Source organism: Equus przewalskii, chromosome 28 (genome assembly GCF_037783145.1).
Source record: "Equus przewalskii isolate Varuska chromosome 28, EquPr2, whole genome shotgun sequence".
Lineage (NCBI taxonomy): Eukaryota > Metazoa > Chordata > Mammalia > Perissodactyla > Equidae > Equus > Equus przewalskii.
In genome coordinates this window covers 19,593,227-19,619,266 of record NC_091858.1, presented here as the reverse complement: position 1 = coordinate 19,619,266, position 26,040 = coordinate 19,593,227, and the positions used below count along the sequence as shown (strand labels likewise).

The 26,040-nt window shown below is 42.7% G+C and overlaps 1 protein-coding gene and 1 long non-coding RNA gene across 2 annotated transcripts in view; one reads left to right on the top strand and one right to left on the bottom strand.

The window, feature by feature from the left end:
• The window catches only part of PDGFRL (platelet derived growth factor receptor like), a 47,243-nt gene extending 27,872 nt beyond the window's left edge, over nucleotides 1-19,371 (bottom strand). The window contains exons 1-2 of the mRNA XM_008529138.2: nucleotides 19,136-19,371; nucleotides 9,273-9,570 (exon numbers count right to left, since the gene is read on the bottom strand). Of these exons, the coding sequence (XP_008527360.1) occupies nucleotides 9,273-9,570; nucleotides 19,136-19,190 (353 nt within the window). The 5' untranslated portion in view covers nucleotides 19,191-19,371. The remainder of the gene's footprint in view (nucleotides 1-9,272; nucleotides 9,571-19,135) is intronic.
• On the top strand, nucleotides 18,722-24,211 carry LOC139080056 (uncharacterized). Its single transcript, XR_011534183.1, has 2 exons — nucleotides 18,722-18,954; nucleotides 21,116-24,211. It is a non-coding gene; the product is annotated as an uncharacterized lncRNA (long non-coding RNA).
• Nucleotides 24,212-26,040: the final 1,829 nt, after the last annotated feature.

The following is a 26,040-nucleotide window of genomic DNA, read 5'->3' as shown; positions in this document are numbered from 1 at the left end:
AAGAACTATTGGGTCAATGGAGAAATAAAAAATACAGGAAGACAAGTGAAAATGAAAATATGATGTGCCAAAATCCACGGGATACAGCAAAAGTAATATTAAGAGGAAAGTTTATAGCAATACAGGCCTATCTGAAGAAACAAGAAAAATTCCAAATAAACAATTTAACCTTACACCTAAAGGAACTAGGAAAAGAAGAACAAAGTCCAAAGTCAGTAGAAGGAAGGAAATAATAACAGAGCAGAAACAAATGAAATAGAGACTAAGATGACAATAGAAAAGATCAATGAAGCTAAGAGCTGACTCTTTGAAAAGATAAAATTGACAAACCTTTTGTTAGATTCACTAAGAAAAAAAGAGAGAAGGCTCAAATAAAATCAGAAACAAAAGAGAAGTTACATGAATAGTATAGAAATACAAAGGATTGTAAGAGACTACTATGAACAGCTTTACACCAACAAATTGGACGACCAAGAAGAAATGGATAAATTCTTGGAATCATACAATCTTACAAGACTGAATCATGAAGAAATAGAAAATCTGAATAGACTGATCGTAATAAGGAGACTGAAACAGTAATCAAAAATCTCCCCGAATACAACAGTCTAGGACCAGATGGCTTCACTGGGGAATTCTATCAAACATTCAAAGAAATGTAATACCTATCCTTCTCAAACTCTTCCAAAAGATTGAAGAGGAAGGAACACTTCCTAACTTATTTTACAAGGTCAACGTTATCCTGATACCAAAACCAGACAACCACAACACAAACACAACCACACACACACAAAATACAGGCCAATATCTCTCATGAACATAGATGCAAAAATCCTCAACAAAATATTAGCAAATTGAATATAACAATACATTAAAATGATTATATATCATGATCAAGTGGGATTTACTCCAGGAATGCAAAGATGGTCGCACATCCACAAATCAATCAACATGATAACACCACATTAACAAAATGAAAGATAAAAATCATATGATCATCTCAATAGATGCAGAAAAAGCACTTAAGATTCAACATCCATTTGTGATAAAAACTCTCAACAAAGTGGGTATAGAAGGAATGCACCTCAATTAATGAAGGCCATATGCAGCAAACCTATTGCTAACATCACACTCAACCATGGAAAACTGAATGCTATCCCTCTAAGATCAGGAATAAGACAAGGATGCTCACTCTCACCATTCTTATTCAACATAGTATTAAAGTCCTAGCCAGAGCAATTAGGCAAGAAAAAGAAATAAAAGTCATCCAAATTGGAAAGAAAGAAGTAAAACTGTCACTATTTTTGGTTGGCATGATTTTATGTATAGAAAATCCTAAAGAATCAACCAAAAAACTATTAGAAATAATACACAAATACAATAAAGTTGCAGAGTACAAAATCAGTTTGCAAAAATTCGTTGCATTTCTACACATTAACAAAGAACTAGCAGAAAGAGAAATTAAGAAAACAATCTCATTTATAATTGCAACAAAAAGAATAAAATACCCTGGAATAAATTTAACCAAGGATGTGCAAGAGCTGTACACTGAAAATTATAAGATATTGTTGAAAGAAATCGAAGAAGACACAAAGAAATGGAAAGAAATTCCGTGCCTACGGATGAGAAGAATTAACATTGTTTAAATGTCCACATTACCTAAAGCAATCTACAGATTCAATGAAATCTTTATCAAAATCCCAAAAACACTTCTCACAGATATAGAACAAAAAATCCTAAAATTTGTATGGAACCACAAAAGACCTCAAATGGCCAAAGCAATCCTGAGAAGAAAGAAAAAAGCTAGAGGAATCACAGTCCCTGATTTCAAATTCTACTACAAAGCCATAATAATCAAAAAAGCATGGCATTGGCAGAAAAACAGACACACAGATCAATGGAACAGAACTGAGAGCCCAGAAATAAAATCACACATATACGGACAACAGATTTATGACAAAAGAGCCAAGAACATACAATGGAGCAAGAAAAGTCTCTTCAATAAATGGTGTTGGGAAAACTGGACAGCCACATACAGAAGAATGAAACTAGACCATTATCTTATACTATACACAAAATATTAACTCAAAATGGATTAAAGACTTGCATGTAAGACATGAAACCATAGAACTCCCAGAAGAAAACATAGGCAGTGTGCTCTTTGACATCAGTCTTAGCAATATCTTTTTGGATATGTCTCCTCAGGCAAAGTAAACAAAAGCAAAAATAAACAAGTGGGACTACATCAAACTAAAAAGTTTCTGCACAGCAAAGGAGACCATCAACAAAATGAAAAGGCAGCCTATATAATGGAAGAAGATACTTGCAAATCATATATCTGATTAAGGGTTAATATTCAAAATATATTAAAGAACTCATACAACTCAAAAACAAAAAAACCCAAACAACCCAATTAAAAAATAGGCAGAGGGTCTGAATAGAATTTTTTCCAAAGATGACATACAGATAGCCAACAGGCACATGAAAGATGTTCAGGGGCCAGCCCCCTGGCCAAGTGGTTAAGTTTGCATGCTTGCATTGGTGGCTCAGGGTTTCGCCAGCTCAGATCCTTGGTGTGGACATGGCACTGCTCATCAGGCCATGCTGAGGCAGCATCCTACATGGCACAACCAGAAGGACGTACAACTAGAATATATAACTATGTACTGGGGGGCTTTGGGGAGAAGAATGAAAAAAAATGATTAGCAACAGACATTAGCTCAGGAGCCAATCTTTTAAAAAAAAATGTTCAACATGACTAAATATTAGAGAAATGCAAATCAAAACCACAATAAGATATCACCTCACCCCCGTTAGAATGTTTATTATTAAAAAGACAAGAAATAGCAAGCATTGGAAAGAATGTGGAGAAAAGGAAACCCTAGTAAACTGCTAGTGGGAATGTAAATTGGTGCAGCCACTATGGAAAACAGTATGGAGATTCCTCAAAAAATTAGGAATAGAAATACCATATGATCAGTGATTCCACTTCTGGGTATTCATCTGAAGAATATGAAAACGATAATTCGAAAAGATATATGCACCCCTGTGTTCATTGCAACATTACTCACAATAGCCAAGATAACGGAAACAACCTAAGTGCCCATCAATGGATGAATGGATAAAGAAGAGGTGGTATATATATATACAATAGAATACTACTCAGCCATAAAAAGATAAAATCTTGCCATTTGTGACAACATGGATGGAACTCGAAGGGATTAAGCTAAGTGAAATAAGTCAGATAGAGAAAGACAAACACTATCTGGTTTCACTCATGTGGAATATAAAAAAATAAATGAACAAACAAAACAAAACAAAAACATAAATACAGAGAATAGATTGGTGGTTACCAGAGGTGAAAGCAGATGGGCAGAGGGCAAAATGGGTAAAGGGGATCAATTGCATGGTGATGGATGGAAACTGGATTTTGGTGGTGAGCATGCCGTAGTGTATACAGAAGTCAAATCATAATGTTGCACACCTAAAATTTTTACAACGTTATAAACCAATGTTAGCTCAATAAAAATAAAGGAAATACTTTTCGAGGACCTGCAGTATGCCAGGCATGCGCTGTGTGCCAGGGAAGTACTGGTGAATAAACAGACACCATCTCTGCTGAGCTTAACAGCCTAGCGAGGGACACAAACATAAACGACCAAGGAAACAGGAATTGCCCCGATGCTGATAAGTGATTCAGCGGGGGGTGGGGGGGATGTGACTGGGGCCTCGTGGACAGCAGGGACTGAGAGCAAGCAAGGATCCTTGAGGACATGACAGGCCTGATGTGAAGGATACTGAGCAGCTATTCCAGTGTGTCCATTACAGGCAGAAGGACTCAAATGGGCAAAGGCCCCAGGCAGGAAGGAGTTTGGCACATCTGGGGATCAGAAAAAAGTTCACAGAGCCTGGAGTAGAGACAACAAGAGAGTGAAGTGAAATGAGGCAGAAGGGAAAGGCAGGACCAGGTTATGCATGACCTTGTGAGCCGTGTTCAGAGTTTCAACTTTATTCTAGAAGCAACAGAGCTGCTCTATTGAGAGGCTTGAAGCTGGAAGTGACAGGACCAGGAGTGCTTTTGAAAGAGATCGGACTGCTGTGCGGAGGATGGAGGTCAGGATCGAGCTTGGGTGCAGAAAGTCCAGCTATATGATCATTGCTGTAGTCCACGTAAGAGACTAGGGTCATTGCTGCTGTGGTGCAAAGAAGTGGGAAGATTCAAATAATTAAATAGTGGCATCATTAGGGCATGGTTGTTGATTGGATGTGGAAGTAAAAGGGAAGGGTCCAAGGTGATTTCCAGGCCTCTGATTAAGGGCAACAGGATAGAATTAATGCCATTCATTAACTGAATTAATGAATTCAATAATAATTTATGAACCAAAGAACACAGGAGGATAACCAGGTGTGGAAAAAAATGATGAGCTCAGTTTTAGACGGTTACGATTAAAGAAAGACTCAGAAAAGATTCAGGCAGTTGAGTAGGCAGTTGAAGAGTCTGATATGGAGCTCAGAAGAAACAGTGAACTCTAATATATGATAAATGGAGGGTATTTGGCAGCATGCAGTAAGAAGAGAAAAGGACACACAACCAACATTCAATGTCCAGAAGAGCAGAGGTTACACAGCTGGTGAAGGAAACTGCAAGGAGGGGCCAGAGAGGCAGAAAGAAAACCAAAGAATATGGCATTGTGGAAGCCAAGACGAGAGTGTTCCCTTCTGCTATGGTCCTGGGGGGCAAGTCATATGGGGATTGAAAAGAGAACTCTGGATTTAGTGACTTTGTTGACCTTGGTGACAAAATGCATATGGAGCCATGGGGCAGGAGTCAGGTGTAGTAGCTGAGCAAGTAGGAGAGGAAAGTGGGGACAATGAGTGTACAGAGAGACTCCTCCAAGGGGTATGGCTGGGAAGGTAAGAAGAGAGAGGGAGGGAGCTGGAGAGTACATGGGGGATTTCTGAATATAGGGAAGAGTTATGGAAAGGATTCCATGGAGAAAAGGAGGGTAAAGACCCAGAACAAGGAAACAATAATTGATGTCTCAAGGTACCTGAGAAAGCATATAAGGATGAGACCCAGGGCACAGTGGGAGCTTTGGCTTTAGTCAAGAGGAGAGACCTTTCCTTCACTACAATTGTAAAAATGGGAAGGAGATGTGAAAAGAGGAAATTAAAGCAATTCTAGGGCTCCAATTTGTCAATACATTAGGTGATAATTTCATTAGCTGAAAGTGAGAGAGATGGAGAAGATCAGAGGTTTAAGAGAGAAAAAGTGAGCTCTCTAGAGAAATGTCGTCAGCTTTTCCAGGCACCAGTGAGGTGACCACAAACTAAAGGGATCCCTCCAGCCAGCTGTGTGGTTTCCTCCAACAGTACTCAGTGTCCACATGCCAACAAGAGAAAGTAGGTGAACAGGTTCATTTGAGGTTAGAAATTTCCAAGTGGGAATGAAGTAAACACAGAGGGTGAAATAAGTTACTTAACATGTGTTCAAGAGTTCAGTAGAAATTACAGACCCTGGAATCTAAGACGAAGAGAGAGAGAAGTAAAGACAGAAGAGGACAGGTTGGATAAAAAGAGAGAAGGTAGAGGGAGTCAACTGACTAATGGTTCCATGAGGTCAACATGGAGCCTGTTGTTACAGGCTCTGAGATGGTGGGGATGGATCCAGGTGACATAGTACCCTAGATTTAAAATACATTCATACTTTGTTCTCACCCTCCTCCTGATTCATACAAAGCATGCATCAGCACTAAGTATAATGATCTTTAAATGTTGAATGAATGAATGCATGACTACAACTAAGTTCTGACATGATCACTAAACCCCGGGGGAAACCAAAAATTATTTCCCAAGTTCTGATATGTGTCAGACACTGTTCTAGGTGCTAGGAATCTGATGAGGAACCAAATAGACTGATATTTGCCTGTAAGGGACTTACCTTTCCATGGGGGAAAATGGACACAGATCCCAGATTACAAAGAACTGATCAATTAAATGAAAGTGAGAAAGAGGTGTACAAACTTTCTTGGATCCTCTATGTTAGAAGGCATATTGGCTGTGCACAATTCCCTGATTTACGTGCGTCCTGGTCAGAATTAACTGTACCAAAAGATCCCTTGGATTATTGTGCTTGAGAAATGGGTGTTGCAGAGTAACAATTAGTTACAATTTATTGAATGCTTACAATAGGCCAGGCAGCACTTACTATAGATAGTATTATCTCTGCATTCCAGATGACAAAATTGTGTTCTAGGGAAATTACAGGTCAAAGGTCTCTTTGCTGGTTAGTGGTAAAGGCAGTATTCAATTCCAGCTGTGCCTCAGGCTGACCTCCCTATTTCATAGCATGTTCCTTCTTCTGGTCAGATTAAATTTGGGCAAATGTGGTAGCATGTGTGTTTAGTTCCAGAAAGCTACTAAAACTGGTTAAAATGACCAGGCTTTGTTGGAAGCACACCTGGGGGTCTTCCAACCCAAAGCTGTCAGGACACTGGAAAGAACTCATTCCACAGAAAAAGAAAACACAGGATGAATACTTCTCTTCCAGCCAAAGGCACCACGTTCTGGGAAAGATGTCAAGAGTTGACTTGTTGAATCTCTAGTGTGAAATAAATCTTGACTTTTTTTTTTTTTGCTGTTTGATACAGACTTATGACTAGATGTTTTTCACATTTTTCACATTTTTTCACGAAGTCCTTTGGGGCCCACATCTGTCTTTACTTTCTTATAAAGCCCTAATTGTGCTTTGAATGAATGCTATTTCATGTTAGAAAGTCAAAATTGGTTTTTTCAGCTCCTGGATATTTCTCTTCAATTTGGATTCATGTTCACTTTACTTTGAGTCCTTAAGATATTTTCAAACATATATTGGTTAATAGAACTTTGAAAATATTCCCGGAAAATACTAACCCTTCAAGGGCCAAATCATCTAGGTTTAGGATACTTTGTGTAAGTCAAAGACTAAGACAAAGTTCAAAATAATTTAAAATATCTCATTTCTGGTTGTTTGGTTTTTTTAATTAATTAATTTTTTTTTTTTGAGGAAGATTAGCCCTGGGCTAACATCTGCCGCCAATCCTCCTCTTTTTGCTGAGGAAGACTGGCCCTGAGCTAACATCCATGCCCATCTTCCTCTACTTTATATGTGGGACGCCTATCACAGCATGGCTTGCCAAGTGGTGCCATGTCCGCACCTGGGATCCGAACTGGCAAAACCTGGGCTGTTGAAGTGGAACGTGCCAACTTAACCACTGTGCCACTGGGCTGGCCCCTCAATTCCGGTTTTTAAAAAAGTGTGTAAATCTGACTTTGGTAAATTAAGTCATTTAGAAAGTATACAGTAGTAAATCTTTCCAGATTTGTTCCAAGCAGGAGATAAACACACACACACACACACACACACACAGAAACATGCATTTCAAGTGTGGAGATGAAAATGGGAAAAATGGTCTCATTCCTTCACCCTCTGGTCCCCATCCAGTCCAGTTCCCTTTAGAATAACTCTACACCATGGCAGACGTGAAGTCAGAAGAGCATCTTCAGAATAAAATGTGAAAGAGATCTTAACACGAGAGATCAGATACTAGACAGACATACAGAGAGATATTACTTATATTTTGATGTATTTATTCTCTAAGGTGAATGTGTATAAGAAAGAAAGAGAGAAGATTGTGATTCAGTCATTCAGCAGATAAAGCGAAAGGCCAAACCCTCAGCTAAGCCCCAGTGAAAAACACAGAGTTTAAAAAATAAGTAATTATAAGTAGGAAGAGCATTCAAAAGAGGATGCACCAAGGGCCATGGGAATGCATACCCAGGGAGGCCTGACGCTGGCTTCCCAGAGAAAAGGACACTGAGGCTGAAGTTGGCCAGGTGAAGAGGAGGCCAAGAGTGGTCCAGGCAAGTTTTAAGGCCCCAAGAGCCTGGTATGTTTGACAATCTCCCAGGAACCCAGGCCAGTGAAAGCAAAGATACTAACCTAAAGATTAGAGATGATTTAGACGGCAGAGATCAGAGATGTTCTCATCAGCCATGTGAGGATGTTGGACTTTATCCGCTTTAGGGACCCATTGAATGTTCAGTAGGGGGTGACATGATCAGATCTGCATGTTTTAAACACCATTCTAGCTGCAGTGAGAAGGAGGTTGGAGGAGGACAGGCGTGGGTGTGGTTATTGCGGTATTGGCGATGAGGGATAACACTGGCTGGGACTGGAGTAGTGACACCAGAGATGGACAAAGGATAGGTTTATGGCTCCTAAGAAGGCTGAATTAACTGAATTTGGTGATTGCTTGGACGTGGAAAGTGAAGGAGAGAGAGAGATGGTGAGGATGCTCCCCAGTTTTCCGGCTCAGCAACTGAGTGGATGGTGGGGTCCTTGAGGATGAAGATCTACAGAGGCGGAGTTTGTGCAGAAAGACGAACCTGCAGAGTGGGAGATGCTAGAGATCCACGTTCTTTCTTTTTCCCTCTCCAGTCATCCCAAACAGACAATACCCTGTATTTCTCTATCCTAAGTCATATGAAGAAAGGGCTGGAAAGAATCTTAGAAATCATGTAATCCGATCCCCTTCATTCTACGCATGAGGCAACTGATACCCAGAGAGTTAGGGGCTGTCCCGAAAAGATACACAGGACTCCCATCTGCTGACCCCATAGGCTCTCCCAGTACCCTCGAAAATGTGCTCTGTTTTCTTGCTTTCCACAACTTTCATAATCATCTTAACCACTTTTCCTGAACAAGAAATCCAGCCTCCTGAAGGTAGTCACTCAAAGATGAAAAATCTCTGGCCTTTTTTCCAACTGATGCCTCTGAATATAAAAGTCATGTACTCGGGAAAGTAAAAATAATCAGAAGCGTTGACAAGTTCAAAAACAGTTTAAGTTAGCCTCTGGTCAAGTTGCTCAAAGGAATCTCCTGTTAGGTCATTTCAGTTTTCATTGCGATTACTTGAAAAGTAACACAAAACATTGGGTCCACTATTTTTTACAATATGAATTCTTAACTATCTCTACGCAACACAGTTTCAATTATTTGTCATATGGCTTCCTATAAAATTTCACTATTTTAACCAACATTGATAGGATTTGCAATAATCTTTTTAACTGGGTGCAGAAATAAAATCTATGGCTTTTGCCGGTTGAGCTGCCATTGGATGGAAACGGTAGACGTCAGAAACAATGCAGAATTTAACGAGAGAATGAAACCAAATCCTTGACCACGCGCACACACACACACACACACACACACACACACACACAAACAAGCTTACCTGAGGCGGGAGTCCTTAAAGGTGTCAAGATATGCAGGATAGCTCCATCCAATTCGATTTCCTTTACATCGAAGCTCCAGAGTTTGCCCTGCCATCAGACTCAGGGTAGCGGCAGGTTTCTGGAAGCGACCCTTGTCCAACATCTGTATCATTATGGACTGCGACTTTGGCATTGAGTCAGCTGAGTCCCTGTCCTTTATTTTAGGAATTTTGGGTTTCACCTTCTTGTTGGTAGGCTTGATTCTATTCTCTCCTGGCTCCTTCGGACGCTTGTTCTTGGGAGGATGTTGGCCAGTAACTGGTACAAACGTGAGGAGAAAACAATGGGCCATTGGAGCAACACACCCAGAGTATTTAACACCCAAAACAGATCTTCATACATCAACATTATTTTCAGTAATAATCATTATTCTCTTGGTTCCTCCCTTAGCTTTAAAACAATTAATAACTGAAAGGGAATATATTTCGACTTCAAAGATTTTATTCCAATTCAGCAAAATATTTCACATATGAACTGAAATTTGCACTTACCAAACAAAAATACTATTCCTTGTAGTTCACACCCCATCTCACAATCTCAAAGGGGTCACGTAGAATGGTGGACTCAAAGCCACTCAAGATCTGTTTCTTGTCTTTGCAATCTCAGTGCTATCATTCTTCTTTTGTTTTTTCCTAAGGAAGATTAGCCCTGAGCTAACATCTGTGCCAAACTTCCTCTATTTTATATATGGGTCGCTGCCGCAGCATGGCTGACAAGTAGTGTAGGTCCGCACCCAGGATCCAAACCCACCGAAGTGGATAGCACCGAACTTAACCACTATGCCACAGGGCCAGCCCCTATCATTGTTCATTTTGAATCTGCTATTTAAATGCAGTAATATGTAGCTTCCAGGGAGATTGCACTGCAGTGCATTCAGAAGATTTCAAACCACTACAAACTTTCTCTCAAATGAGTGTATACAGTGGAGTCTTCTTGTGTCAGGGGCTGATAACAACTGTATAGAGTACAAGCTTTAGTAAGGAGTAAATACTAAACCTGTGCTCATTTAAAGCTTACATACAAGTTATTAAAACTCAAAAGTAACTGTAGCAATGGTTTAGAACTTAGCCAACAAAATATTTTCAGGGGAGGAGTACAGTCTTTATCACCAACATTGTTGAGAACTGCTGGCAAACAGTGACAATAAAAGCTGACCTACTTTAAGCCTGTTTTATTACTGCTTTTCCCTTTTCTACAGACAAAGCACTCACTATTGCCTGCACCCAGGGAAGGCTGCTCCCACTGCCCTGCCCTTGCTGTGCCTCTGGGTTCCAGAAACCTCAACTGTCCACCCAGCCTGTGGAGCCATGCTGTGTCCACCCAGCAGGGATGGGGAGACAGCTGTACAGTTTCAGTTTGCCCATCAGTCTGCACAAGCTCAAAGGCGACCTCAGTATATGCTCACAGAATTACAAACGTCCAAACTTACTGGATCCTGAGAGGTCAGTTAGGTAAAGGCCTCACGTTGTAGAATAAAAAAATAAAGAAGGCCTCGGAAAGTTGAATAAATTGCACAGAGCTGGTTAGTGACAGAATGAGAGTAGAATTCAGGTCCCCTGACTCCTGTTCCAAGTGTTTATTTAACTATCTGCAAATAAACCTCCTGTATATATTTTGAACAGATAACTACACAAACCTTGGCCACGTGAGGGAACTACTGGGCATTTGTATGAAATGAGGAAATGTGGGGGCCGGCCCAGTGGCATAGTGAAGCTCACATGCTCCACTTTGGCGGCCCAGGTCTTGCAGGATCCTGGGTGCAGATCTACACACTGCTCATGAAGCCATGCTGTGGTGGCATCCCACATATGAAACAGAGGAAGATTGGCAAAGATGTTAGCTCAGGGACAATCTTGCTCACAAAAAAAAAAAGGGGGGAAATGTGATCACTCAGGACAAAATCATTTTTTTCCTTTTTGACGTATGTATATATTTATCTACTACTACCTTGGTATACAAAAGCCTCAGGGTGGTGAAAAGGACAAAGATATTGAAATTGGGGTCAAGAGATGGAAAAAGGCAAATTGTTGCAAGTTCTTATACCAGGAGGCCAGGCAGGTGACAAGACTAGGTGAGCCAGGTGGGCCTGCCAAGGTCATGCCCTCCCTAAGGGACAGCTGCTCCTGCTTCAGCAGGCTGCTGCCATGAGGAAGGACACGCCCAGGGTTGCTGGATCTGATTTCTCAAAGGATGGCGGGAATGCAAATTTCCTGATTTATAAATATGAGAAACTCAAATTTTTAGAAACTTCAGGTTTGAATCTCTGAGGTTACAAGTCAGGCAGGAGTTTTCCTTGGAGTGCTGGGGACGACCAGGAGGGGACAGAGGGGCATTGCCAGGAACATTCTGTCTTGATCTGGGCTGGTTACATGGGTGTGTGCAGTTCATGAGCATTTCATGGAGCCATACACTTAGGATGTGTACCAAGAATTCAACTGATTTGGATTCAAGTGTGGAATGATGAACTTGGCTTTCTTTGCATGTTGCCTTTTGCCCTTTGAAACAGGAGCCATTTAGCCTCCACTGCCTGATCCAGACCCTGGAACCAATCCCACTCTGAGCTCAGTATCAACATCAATTCCTCAGCAAGCTGCCTTCTCTGTGCATGGATGCCTTGCTGCCTGAGCCCTGCTCTCTTCTCCATGCCTTTAGGTTCACTGTGACCTCTCTATTTCCTAGGCCTGAGTCTCTTATTTCCCATCCTTCCTCTCCTCTGGTGGCTCTGGGTCACAGGCCCTGCTGAGCTTTCTCATTCCTTCCAGGGAGCAGAATTGTACTCATGAACCCTCATCTCCAAGTCAAGTCCCCAATACATGCTGTCTAACCTGCCGTTTGCCAAGAGTTCCCCTGACCCTGTGCATTTGGCTTACTTACCCCTGGGGTCTAATGACAGAGCAGGGTGGGCAGTGGTACATGTGCACACATTTCCCCACCTTCCAGAAGGAGAAGCACTGGGAACTTCTCCTGTAACCACCGGGAGCATGTCAGACGGACAGAAGCGCACTAACCCAGCAACATCAACCGTGAAGCATAAGCCTCGGTTTTGCAATAGAGTAAAAGTCACAGTATTTTTCTTAAGGTAGAAAATAAAACCCTACATTAGGATGTCCAAGTCATCTGTGCCCACAAGCATTTTAGTCACTGTGCCCATGAGATTCATGGACCTCTGTGTTGACGTCTAATTTGGTATGTTTTCTTTATCACGTTACAGAAATTCAAGCTATCACAAATGACAACCATCGGCAAATGCTATGGATTTAGGCAACCGGTGCAACTTGTTTGCCTTCTAAACTGTCAGATCCTGTGTGGCTCTGCTACTCAGGACCATTAGACTACCTAATTACGGATATTATGCTTCCAAATATGTGCTATTATCTCTGCAAAATTATTTGACCTTTTGACCAAATAGACCCACCAGTTGATCTGACTATATAGTTAGTCCAGCAGCCTGACCATGGAATTGGTCCATGGTTTGATGGCAATGACTCTAAGTTATAGGAGCTAGGCTAGTGACCCCACAGACACCCAGACAGTCCCAAGATTGAGTGACCCCCAAATCCAATGTGTAACTTTCTAAACGAATATGACTCTTCAGCCTAACTATGTAAATTAGTTATTTTCCAAAGGCCTAAAAAATATAAGAATTTATATTGTAGATGAATAAAAGTGAAAGTCCATTGCCATTGCATTTTTGAGATTATGGCACAGTATATTTTAGAGAGAAATAGGTGGTAAAATTCACAAACCATTAAATATCATTACTGACTTCAGGTTCAGGCTCCTACTTACTAGCTGTGTGACCTTGGGAGTTACCTTACCCTCTCTGTCTCAGTTTCCTCATCTGTAAATTGAGAATTATGTGATAATAATGGCAATCTCATGGAGTGTTGTGAGGATTAAATGAGTTTACGTGTTTAAAATGCTGAGAATAGGGGCTGGCCCATAGTAATAAAGTGCTAGCTAAATGCTACTTATTTTGTAAGAGTCTTATGATGCTTTGCATGGTAAACTTGTGATGGAGGCAAAGCAGCTATTATTCTTTCTAACTTACAGGTGAAACAAATTGGGACCACGGATGCCAAGTGGCTCAGCACAGGTCACTAAGAAGGCAGTGAAAAATCAGACCCTTGACTCCAGGTCTAGAGTCACCTCTGATTCACGTCATTGCCTTTCGATTCAGAGATTAGCATATTGTAGCAGCTACACTTTATTTGTACAAATATCCTGCACAGCACCATTATTTAAGTGGTTTCTTTGTTTGGTGTGCCCCGGGCTTTGACAATGAGTTCCAAGTCAAATGAAACTTGATGCCACGGTTGAGAGCACAACCTTCCTGGAAGGGCCGGGGATGCTTTTCCAAGGCATATATTAGGATCCCCCAGTGAGGAGACGTTGGTCAAAACCCCGTCTCCAAGATCAATGAATAAATGTTATACAGCAAGAAGCAAGCAGGACAAAGGACTGTAATTGTTCATCTTCAACTGAGGACTGCAATCAAAGCCTGTTCAATAAAGGTGATCTGACTATTAACCTCTCCAGCTCTGCAGAATTGTGTTGGAGGAGAAAATAAGCTGCTTAGATGAGGACTACAATGTAAACACAGGCATTACCCTCAAAGACCTGTGGCTGCTTCTGTTGGCTTTGTTCTCCCCATGGGCAGTTGAGAGAAAGATCTGACTTGAGGGTAACGTCAAAATGAGTATAAATTTGCTGAGTAGCTTAGGGGTCCCCAGTGAATTATATAAACTGGGAGATGCCCCACTCTCAGTTTTGCATTCTTCATGGAACATATCACAGGAATACACACAACCTTCCAGGAACAAAGCTGAGAAGGTGGGAAAGCAATAACAACAGAGAGATGAAAATGTAGGAAGATGAGAGCCTTTCCTTTCCCTTCCAGAACCCCACTCCAAAATACCCTCCTACCATTTCTGCAAGTATCATTTCTCAAAATAGCTATTTCTAAGAATTAGATACTTCTATTCCAGAATAAAGACTTTAATTTTAACCATTTTTCAGAACATCCGATAGAACATAGTTGGTCACTCTCTTCTCGAAATAGTTTATTCGCTTGGCTCCCAGGACACGGCACTGTCTTGGTTTTCTTCCTATGTCTCTCACGACTCCTCAGTCTGTTTGGCAGCTCTTCCCTGTCTTCATTTTCTGCCTCATCTGGCTCCCAAGGGCTTAATCTTCACGACTCCTCTCAGTCTCTAAGGACACTCAATCTCTAGGGGCCTCACACAGTCCCCTGGGCACTAGCAGCATTTATATGCTGGGAGTTGCCTTGTTCTGGTCCTGACTTTGCCTCTAAACTCCAGGTTTGCATATTCTATTCCTTACTCAGCAGTGCCAATTGGAAAGCTAGTAGGCATCTCAAATTGAACATCTCCAAGCTGAACTCTGGATGCCCCTTCGGACCGGCTTCTTTCCCAGCATCCCTTCTCTGTAAAAGGCAACTCTGCTCAGCCAGTTGCTCATGATAAAATCCTTAGAGTCATACATGATTCTTTTCCTTCTCTCCTAAGCCACATCCAATGCAGTAGCAAATCCTCTTGACTTTGTCTTCGAAATAGACCCTGAACTCAGTCTCTCCTCCCTACATCCACTGCAACCACCCTGGACCAAGCCACTTTGCACCTAGGCTATTAAAATGCCCCCGAGGTAGGTTCATGGCTTGCATCCTACATTGCTACCTTTGAAAACATAAATCAGATCTGCTCAAGACTCTCCAGTGACTTTCATCTAATTTAGAATAAAGCCCTAAGTCTTTTCCAGCCACTACAAGGCTTTGCCATCTCCCATCTCATACTTCATGGTCCTTCAGCCACCCTGGCCACTGGGACACCTCAAAGCTGCTGTGCCCCCTGTGCCCTTGGCTGATCAGCTCTTCAGACACCGGGAGCATTTGCTTTCTCCCTCCAGGCAGGCCTCTGACTCTCCTATACAAACTGCACCCTCACCCCCTCCACAGCTTCTTCATCCTCATACCCTGTGTTATGGGTTGAATTGTGTCCCTCAAAAAGACACATTGTGCCAACGTGGATGAACACTGAGGGTATTATGCTAAGTGCAATAAGTCAGACAGAGAAAGACAAATACCTTACTGATCTCACTCATATGGGGAATCTAAACAAACACATGGATAAGGGGAACAGATAAGTGGTTACCAGAGGGATCTGGGGTGGAAGGAGGGTGAAAGGGGTAAAGGGGCGCAAATGTACAGTGACAGATAAAAGCAAGACTATTGGTGATGAACACAATGCAGTCTATACAGAAATTGAAATATAATAATGTACACTTGAAATTTACACAATGTTATAAGCCAATATGACCTCAATAAAAAAAAATATCATCACAATGAGCACTCCATTAAAAAAAAAAGGTACATTGAGGTCCTAGGCCCTGGTACCTGTGAATCTGACCTTATTTGGAAACAGAATATTTGCAAATATAACCAAGTTAAGATGAGGTGATTAGAATGGGCTCTAATCCAACATGCTGGTGTCGTTAGAAGAAAAGGAGACACACACACAGCAGAGGAAAACACCGTGTGAAGACAGAGATGCACAGGGAGAAGACAGCCAAGTGACAACAGGGGCAGAGATGAGGGTGCTGCAGCTGCAAGCCAAGGAACGCCAAGGACGGCCCGCTGTCAGCAGAAGCTAGGAAGAGGCCAGGAGGGATGCTACGCGGAGTCTCAGAGGCAGCGTGGCCCCTGACACCTTGATTTCAGGCTTCTTGCCTCCAGAACTGCACAAGAATCAACTCCTGCAGTCTTAGCCACCGGGTTTGTGGTACTTGGTTACAGCAGCCTTGGGAAACTAACACCCTGATTATGGATTCTTCACGCCACTTACCTCTTCCTGCAGTTTTATCTTTCCTTCTCTGTTATCTGTCCTCTCCATTAAATTATGAACTCCACAAAGTAAGGGCTTTACAAACTGCGCAGGGAAAACCACCAATCCTCAGGACTTGTCTCAGTCCTCTGGCTGGCACACTGTCCACTCTCTCTCTTGCTCTCAAATTTTTCTTTTTTGACTCTAAGGATCAGAGATGATTTTGTACATCGGACATATCAGCCGAGATCCTAAATGTTTTGAAACGTTCAGTATTTGCACTCGTAAACAATGAGAATTTTCACAATTCTTTCTTCATTATAAGGATTTTTGAATTAAATTTTACTCTTTTTTTTCCAAGGAATAAATTGAGACACAAGAAAGATACAGAGTCCTGGTTAGAGAATCATCATCAGCGTTGCCCTTCTCACCTACTTAGAGATCTGGCTGTATCGTCCTCATATCCTAATGAATCTCTTTAGCCCTCCCAGAAAGAGAACCCTTTCATAGGATCCAGAATAAACCCATGTTAGACCGAAGATCAAATGAGCAATGATCAAGGGTCTGGGGTAATATCAACAAAACAGCAGTGACATATCAGTGTTTATGCTTCATCATTTGCTCCTGACCTTGGATAAAATATGTAGATAATCAAAAGTTGGTAAGTGCCTGTGATTTTATACTTTTTAATGTAAAAATAGCAGGAGCATATCAATAAACACAGTGGCACATATTTCATAAGAATGCTCAAAATCAGGAGCTATGAGCTATGTCTTCCTGTAAGTGGGACCTTGGGCTATTTGTTAACTGTTTTCATGCCTCATTTTCATGTCACAAGAGTAACATACGCCCTTCCAGCTCCCACTCTTCATGAGAAGAAATAACATTACTTCTAAAAAGTTTAAAGCATTTTAGAATGGAGGCAAGGCAAACTTCACTGGGTTATAGCAGATGCATACCCAATATGAGCTGGCAGGAAAGACATTATTATTAGAAGTTCTCTGCTAGAAGTGATCAGGAAAACAAAAAGCACTGGGTAAGTTGAGTCATGGGCCTGTGTCTGCAGTTTGTGCTTTGGGATGCACCATAGCCCAACCTGCCCATCAGAGCTGGCACCAGAAGGGCTTCCCATATAAGCCACTCTCGCTGGCCTGTTTCTGGCCCCAGCCAGCCTCAGGGAATTCAAACAGAATAAACATTCCTAATAGGTTTAGGAAAACTGTTATGTAATGAAGCAGATTTACTTCTCTAATTGTGTGTTTAATATTTTATTCATAAATAGCCTATACTATATATACATATATTCTAAAGTATACATGTGTACTTTTAAAAACAAAGCCATAATGCTCTTATCACGCCTAAAATCTATCAATTGTTTCTCATAAAATATTCACCCTCTATTCAACTTTCTCTGATTGTCTCATAAATGCTTATTGCTTGCATGAACTACATTTGACTTAAACAGACGCCAATGGATTCAGGCAGATGTTTGTAATCATTCTCATAGTCTGGGCACACGTTGGCTGGGAGAGATCCAGAAGGCAGAGGCTGAAGCCACATCCTGAACCTCTCAGGCAGGCATCTTGAGTGAATTGTACAAATAAGTGAGTGGGCTATTTGAAATTATTTTGTCTGGCCATTTCCTGCCCTATTCAAAAAATGATACCAAATACTGCATTTCCGTCACTTCAGCAGTCCCACACAAGGACCTGCCAGGAGCATTTTAAGATTCTGTTTTACAACGTGAACTCATGCCAGCTTCTCTCTGAGCAAAGAGTACCTTTTGCTCCCTTGAGTAGAATGCCTACACTTTGTTCAGCAAAGCTGTAGGCTTAAGGATCCTCACGCTCAGCTTCAAGTCCCACAACCATTTTGGGCTTGGCAAACTAGAATGTGGTATTTTTTTGGCAAGCGCTTCTAGTTTCATGAAAAAGAAAGGAACTGGTCAGGACTGACTAGTGGATAAAAAGTGAGCCAGGTCAAGCTAGCTCCAGCATAGGGTTGCATAACAGCAAAACCGCTTTTCACCCAAAATGAAGCAAAAACTGTGGCTATAGCTGAGGAAGTCCAAAGAATTCAGGATCCCAAGATGTACCCAGATGCAAAGTGTACTGTACACGTAACTCTAACCAAATAAACAGGGACCCAACAAAACAAACGCTAACAGTAATATATAGACATAGATGTAGATATAACAACAATATACACACACACACAAATAAAGCCTGACCCTGTGGTTGGGAGTCTACACAACAGGGTGGGCCCAGGACAGGCACACATTCAAAAAAGTGCAGTGGCACGGGGCTCCCATATGCTGTACGAAAACGCATTTTCCTCATCTTTTCCCATCCAATCAGATAAGAAGTTTAACAGCTGTGGGGTTTGATTCATTTTTAAGGTTTAATACATAGAAACACCGGGTCTAAGACTTAAGTAGACCTTGCAGGATTCAAGCCCAGGGTGATATACAAACCAATCCAGGACTGAGGATTGGAGGAAGAGGGCACTTCGAGTTTTGCAAAAGAACCAGCAATTGCCTGGCTTAGGCGGCACCCGCCCTCAGAAGCAGAGATCGGGGCGAACGCGGCGCGGAAATGGAAGCGATCCATAGCTCGCGCGCCACCTTCCAGAACGACACGTTGACACTGGGGGCTGGACCAAGCGCTGGCTCGGGATGTCAATTTGCCCGCCAAGGGCTTTCCGGGAGCGCGGGAGCGGTCCTGGTGGGGATCCTAAGGATCGGGGTAGCTGCCACCGTCCAGGGGGCTTCCAGGGGGCTGCCAGGGGCCGTGGAGAAAGGGAGGTAAGGAGACCCTACTAGAAGGGCAGGTGCACAGGGCAGGGAGTGGGCCAGGGCCGAGCCTCGAAAGGTGAAGAGTTAGAGGAAGAGCTGGCTGGAGGACGAGGGCTGGGGACAACGTGGATTGGGGGATCGGGGCTAGAATCAGGGCACAAACCGGGAGCCCCCGCCCAGAGTCACTCACCATCCTCTAGCGCTACGTGCACCAGCAGAAGACCAAGCAGCAGCCAAACCTTCATCCTCAGGCTAAGGGGCGGGGGCAGAGATGCTGGGGACAGTGGGTCGAGGAGAGCAGACAGCGCAGGGCGAGGGCAGGGGTGCGGGGGGAGGCGGAGGGCGAGGGGCGGGAGCCGCAGCGGGTCGGGGCGGGCGCCTGGGACGCCACAGCTGGAGGATTCGGTTTCACGAGGAGGAACACAGTTCTTGGGAAAAAGTTGGGGGATTTTTTTTTTAAATCCTCTGTGCAATGTGACCTCTCCTGCCCCCTGGCGGAGCCGCGAAGCGCAGCGCTTTTCCCCGGGGCGGAGAGACAGGGCTAAGGGCGAAATGTCAGTTGCAAGTCACTCCCTGAATTTCTCCAAGTCGGCGTTTTACCAAATTTACCAACTTTGAGAAGTCCCAGAGTAATCCTGCGGGTACTGATGGGGCCACATTTAACCATAACTGACCAAATCTCACCAGCGCTTTCCCCATCAGCTCAGGCACAGCCTTAATGCTCCGTAAAAAATGTCCCCTAAATATTTTTATTCTTGCCCAGAAGGTGTGTCACTTGCGCTCACTAACAAGATCATTGCCCTTGGTTGTTCTCGCTGCTCTCTATGTCTGCCCAGAGATGGGCTCTGCACCCAGCCCTGTACCGGCTGGACATGGGTATCTCCACTGCAGCTGAGACTAGAGCCCTGGGGCTCCCAAATGGGGAAGCTGGCCTGCCGTCAGAGGGGCCTACATACAACAGCTTAGCTCCTTCCAGCAGAGGTTTTGGAGAAACTTCTTGTTCCTCTTTTAATTCTGAAGTTCATTGCTCCACCCAAGACTCAATTGGGTGTTCAGGAGGGACCGTGCCAGAAAACAGACCCAAGGAACAGCATCAAGGCCCCCTCCCGCAACACCCCACGTCTTTCCTTCTAAGATCAGCGCTCTGAGCTTCTTCTAAATGTAGTATCTATTTTCTCCCAAGAGGCTCCTCAGTTCTAGCAAATTCTTCCCTCCACTCCTTCAGATTAAGAAACCCAGAGAGCTTACATGATGCTCCCATGGACCCTTCTGTGTGCTCGTCATGAAGCATACTGAGGAGGTGATTGAGAAGACAAGGAAAAAGCATTGCAAAGCAAAATATAATTAAATGCCAAATGGTGCCGTATATGCTGTTAATACTGGGGAAGTTCAGAGAAGTGAGAGATGAATGTGGGTCGGAGGAGTCGTCGAGGGATAGGGCTTGAATTTGGAGAGCAGAGGAGGGAGGGGGAAGACAGCGCATCATCTCGCGTTAGTTCGCCAGGTGTCCTGGGAGCATGGGCTAAGACACAAAGCAAGAACTGGCCCCGTAGCACTGGCCGGCCAGATTGGAAGGGCAGATTCACTGTGGGAGTAAAGTGGGAAATAAGACCGAACAGAGAGTCTGGGGCTGCGGAAGAGGGGCAGGGGTGTGGTAGAGGATTTAAGCTCCCTGTGACCCTCTGCAGAGAGCCATCACAGGTTTCTGAGTTTGTAGACTCATATGATCAAAGCAGTTTGCGGGTAGGGGGTGCCAGTGTGTCCCCCAAGTGGGATCAGGGCCTCAGCTTCCAGCCCGTTTCATTCAAACATCATTATTAAAGGGAGCTTGATTCGAAGTACTGGGAGGCGACTTCTCTCTCAACACCCAGGGGAAGCGGTGCTGCAGTTTATGACAAACTAGTGCTTTATCAGCCACTTCATGCGGGAGGAACCAAGAATTCTACAATCCGGCGCCAGCTCGGGTGCTGGCTTTGCCATGCCTTGGGCTGCAGTGGAGAGAACAGTCGCCTGGGAACATGGAAGACCAAGGTTCAGCTCCTGACACTGCCTGTAGCTCTCAGCTCCTCCCACAACTCACTTAACCTCCCGAGATTTAGGGTTTCTCCTTGGTAAAGGGAGGGAACTAGATGATTATTTCAACAGATGTTTCCTTTGTTTGTCATTACAGATGTGAAGGTTAAGACATCATCGCTACTTTTGAGGAGTGGACACCAGCCAGGAGACAAGCATTTAAACCACTGTAATGTGATGTGTCACATTCTGAGCAAAGAATTCTGGGAGCTCACACAGGGCTGACTAAATCTGCCTGGGCTGCCCCACCGCAGAGATCCCTTTTCATTCTGGCTCCATGAAGTTGACAACTTTGCTCTCACTCTGTGTTGGAGCCTGGGGTTCAGTCTACACCTCCTCCTCCTCACTCCACGGGTCCTGCCCGGTCTACCTGCTGACTATGCATCAAGTCACCCCCTCTTTGGCATCATCCCTCGCCTCACTGCTCCGGCTTGGGCATCACCTTCTCTCATCAGGATGCGGCCACAGCCTCCTTATTGGTCTCCCCGCCCCTTCTCCTGGCACCTCAATCCATTCTTCCCCCAGCAATTCGATCTGATTTCAAATGAAAATCTAAAAAATCTAACCCAATTTCAACCCTTCAAAGGCTCTCCAGCAAGGCTCATGCTTTAGAGTTCACAGCCCCTGGTGGCCTCTCCAGCTTCCTCTCCTGGTAGCCTCTCCCTGAACTGCCCTCCATGCCGAGAGTACACTCCATTGCCCACCTACCCAGCCACCATGTGGGTCCACTGCTCCTGCTGCTTCCTCTACCCCGAACGGTCCCCTCCTCCATTTTACCTCCTGCCTGCCCTCTCACCACACCCCAGCCCCTGGCCTAACTCATCCTACAAGACAGCTCAGACCTCACCTCCTCCCAGCTGAGCTAAGCACTTCTCTGGTCTGAATACTTCCATCATAGCACTTACAACAAAATGTACAGTTTAGCTGTGAATCTGGTTATGCTTCCTTCTCCCGCCCTGTTCTATGAGCTCTGGGGCTGTGTCCTATTAGATTTTGTATTCTACCATCAGTTTCTGAAAAGTAATAATTATTAATTAGGAACTTACAGTGTTCCAAGCAGAGGGTTAAACTCTTAACATGGATTTCTTGTTGATCCTAACAAAAAGCCTGTGAGGTAGTCTGTACTGCTAGTATGGTCCCTCTTTTACAGATGAGGATGCTCAAAGTCAAATTCATAGCAAGTCAGAGTCCACGTTTTGTCTGACTCCCATGTCTGTGAGTCTGACTCCTCACTCTACTGGTGAAAATGAGCTGTTGAAATCACTACAAATGATAGCTCTCCAACAGGGCCCGCCTGACCTATGAGCTGGGGAGGCCATGAAGCTGCCCTTCTTAAACTCCTGAGACTGGAGGTGAGGACTTTGTGACTTGCCTCATAGGCTTGTGTGAAGATCTGAAGGCAACCAGGTGAGCAGAATTGCAAACCTTTATTCCACGGAGAGAGGGAACACACAATCTGTTCCACCTCTTGCAGGAATGGGGAGGAGTAGGTAGGTGGCTGCCATAAAAGCAGTCACTAGATGAAAACGTCTAAAATTTTAACAAATTCTTAACAGTTGAATGCAGATCAGCATGCCAATTTAGACTCCCTGGGACCTCAGACACCAGGAGAGTCCAGAGTCACTCAGCAGCTCTTTCCTACAAGCCCCTGCTGGTTGTTCATCAGAAAGAGAGAAACTAAATGGCACCGCGTTGGAAGAGACCTGACGTTAATGAAGAGTTGCACTCAGTTGCTCCCTCTGTGCTTCCTTTTATTTAAAAGGCCCTCTTTTAAAAAAATTGCTCAATCCATTTTAAATTATTTTAAGCCCCTACAAAATTATACAGGACAGGAACTGATAAAAACAATAAAATGTCATTTCACATCCCTTACCCTTTCTATTAGCTATAAACTATACCATAGTAAAGATGTACCACAGTATAATTTTCCTCCTATTTATAAATATGTTGGTTGTTTAAAAAAATTCTTTTACAAAAGATACTGCAATAACTATCCTTATGCAAACATCCTTGTCCATGCGTATTTCTATAGGATAGATCCGTAGAAGTGAAATTATTCAGCCAAAGGCCATGACATTTAACATTTTCAGCAAGTGCTGCCAATTCAACGAAGCTGACCTTATTAATAGCCAATTCTACTTTCTGCCGGAGCGTATGAGCCTACCCATTTCTTCACACCCTCACCAGTACTGAATGTCCTTATTCTACTCAAGTTTTACAACCCGGGGGGAAGCTCATGATGCTTTTTCAATTCCCATTCCATTTATTACTACTGAGGATGAACATCTTATCATGTTTTTGTCGGCCATTTGTATTAGCCTATTTTTGAAAATTGAGTTCTTTTTATTGTATGTCTTAGAGTAGCAGAATCTTCTACTCTGGCTAGGAAGCTCTGGGATGTTAGACATACTGCAGACATTTTCTTCTAATCCTTTGCTTGTGTTTTAGTTTTGCTAATGATGCCTTTCTTCAAGCAATTATAACAAATATTTAAGCAATTACATTTTTTAGTAACTCCCGTCATGGCTTCTGTGTTTTATATCTCCTTAGGTGGCTCTCATCTGCCTCAAATTATCAAACTATTTTATAGTTGCATCTAAAACTTTTATAATTTTGTGTTCATTTTTAGTCTTTAAATTCTTCTACGATTTTTTTTTTTTTTGGTATCCCAAGTTAGAAATCTAATTTTATGTGTTTCCAGTTGGATGGTCAATGTCACACTATCGTTTATTAAATGGTTTGTCCGTCTTCCATCTTTTTGAATTGACTTTTAGTGTATGTTAAATGCCGTATGTACATCGGGCTGTTTCTCTTCTGTCTGTCTTGTTCTCTTGATCTCATTATCTATACCTCTAGAAATACCACATTGCATTAATTGGTGCTGATTTACAGTATGTTTTGTTATTTGTTTGGGCAAAGGATGCCCCTATCATTGTTCTTCTGTTAATTGTCATTGTACATTTTCTCTTCCAGATGAAGTTTGGAATCAGCTTGTCAGTCTCTGTAAAAACGTTATTGTATTTTTGATTATGATTGCACTGAATTTATGTTTAAGTGAAGAATGGACATATTTATAATATTGAGTCTTCTCAGCCAGGCATGTATAACATTATGTATCTTTCCATTTATTCAAGTCTTCTTTTAAATCCCCATTATATTTTATAATTGGTTAAACTTGGTATTAGGACAACAATTTTGGAATTCTCTATTCCCAAGCTTCTTTTATGTCAAATACACTTTAGCCAAATTTGGGCTGCATAAATGTGCGTGTGTATACACATATACATGTGTATGTATAATTATATAGTTAAACACACATAATTACATTCTCATAGTTATTTTTTTTCCATGTAACTTTTGATTGTTAATTGTTAGGCTTATTTCTTATTTTTGCTTCCTTATTTATTTGTTTGCTATTATGGATGAAATTTTCCCCCATTACCTTTTCAGATTGGTTAACTGCTATATAGAAAATAATTTTGGAATTCTACTTTCCCAAGCCTCTTCTATATCACATACACTGTAGCTAAATTTAGGTACCTAAAAATATGTTAGGTCTGTAGCATGGGTTCAGTTGTGTCCCGCCCCTGCCCCCCGCAAAAAAAAATTTAAATGATGAAGTCCTAACCTCCATTTCTTCAGAATTTGACCATATTTGGAGATAGGATCTTAAAAGAGGTAATTAAGTTAAAATGAGGTCATTAGGTTGGGTCCTAATCCGATCTGACTGGTGTCCTTATAAGAAGAGGACACTTGAACGTGGACCCAGACACAGGCACAGAGGGAAGGTCATGTGAAGATTCAGGGAGAAGACGGCCATCCACAAGCCAAGGAGAGAGGCCTCAAAAGAAACCACCCCTGCCAACACCTTGAGCTCAGACTTCCAGCTTCCAGAACTGTGAGAAAATGGGTTGACATAGTTTAAGCCCCACAGCCTGTGTTCTTCATTGTGGCAGCCCGAGGGAACTCATACGGCCTTTAGGTTGGGAGCAATGGTTCCAAGAAATACGGGCGCTTTCCAAGACACGTAGCTGATTAATCACAAGGCTTATTATCCTTGAGCGAGACAATCTCAAGACGATTTTAAATTTGAAAAATAAAACTGCCAAAGATGTATTTTTTGTGGGTTGTATTTCACTATAAAAACCCATTCGCCTTGTCTCTAGGGTGAGAAAGAATTTTTTAAAATCTGTTTGCATTGGTATTTTCCATTCTTTCTCCAACAATTGCTGTAATGTTGGCCAGTTACAATAAGCATTGTCTTACAGCTCTAAGTCATATACAACTTGAAGCCTGATTTCCTAAGACATGATTAATTTTTGTCTCTTTGTATCCAGTCCCCTTAACGGACCCTCTTGTTAGTCCAAATGGTTTTCAGTTGATCTCTTGGGTTTTTAGATAAATGATCATTTTACTTGCAACACCCACTTTTTCTTTCTTTCTTCGTTGTTGCCTCTGTTCCCTCCACCTCACGGTTACACTAGCCTTTAGTGTTTATAATCCACCCCCGTGAAGCACAGAGTGGCTCAGGGATGGAACACATTAGGGACCCCAAGCCTCCTCTGAATCATTGCTGCTTCCTGATGTGGGAAGAGAGGAGGCCGAAAACACAGAAATGGTCGTTTAAAAACAGTGTCCAGGCAACACTAGGAGGGCACAGCATTATCTGAGCAACTGTGTGTTATCACCTTTCTCTGAAGAGTGAGGGCAGTAGCCGCTAGCAATGGCTGAACAAACGAAGAGTTGGAGAGAAAAGAGGAGAGTAGCACAAGAAAGAAGCAAAACTCAGGAACGGAAGAGTGGGAGAAGTGAGTGGGCTCCAGGGGTGGGAAGAAGGCTGCACTTGTAGACTTGTCTAAAAGTATATTTCTTTCCATCTTCTTTAGAGGCACAAATTGGGATATAATACGTATCTGATGGATGACAAGAAGCAGTATCAGCAATCCCTTCAGGTTACCAAAGGCCAAAGTGAAATTTCAGTGCTTCCATTATGATTTCCTTATTTGTGAATTATTGTATGTG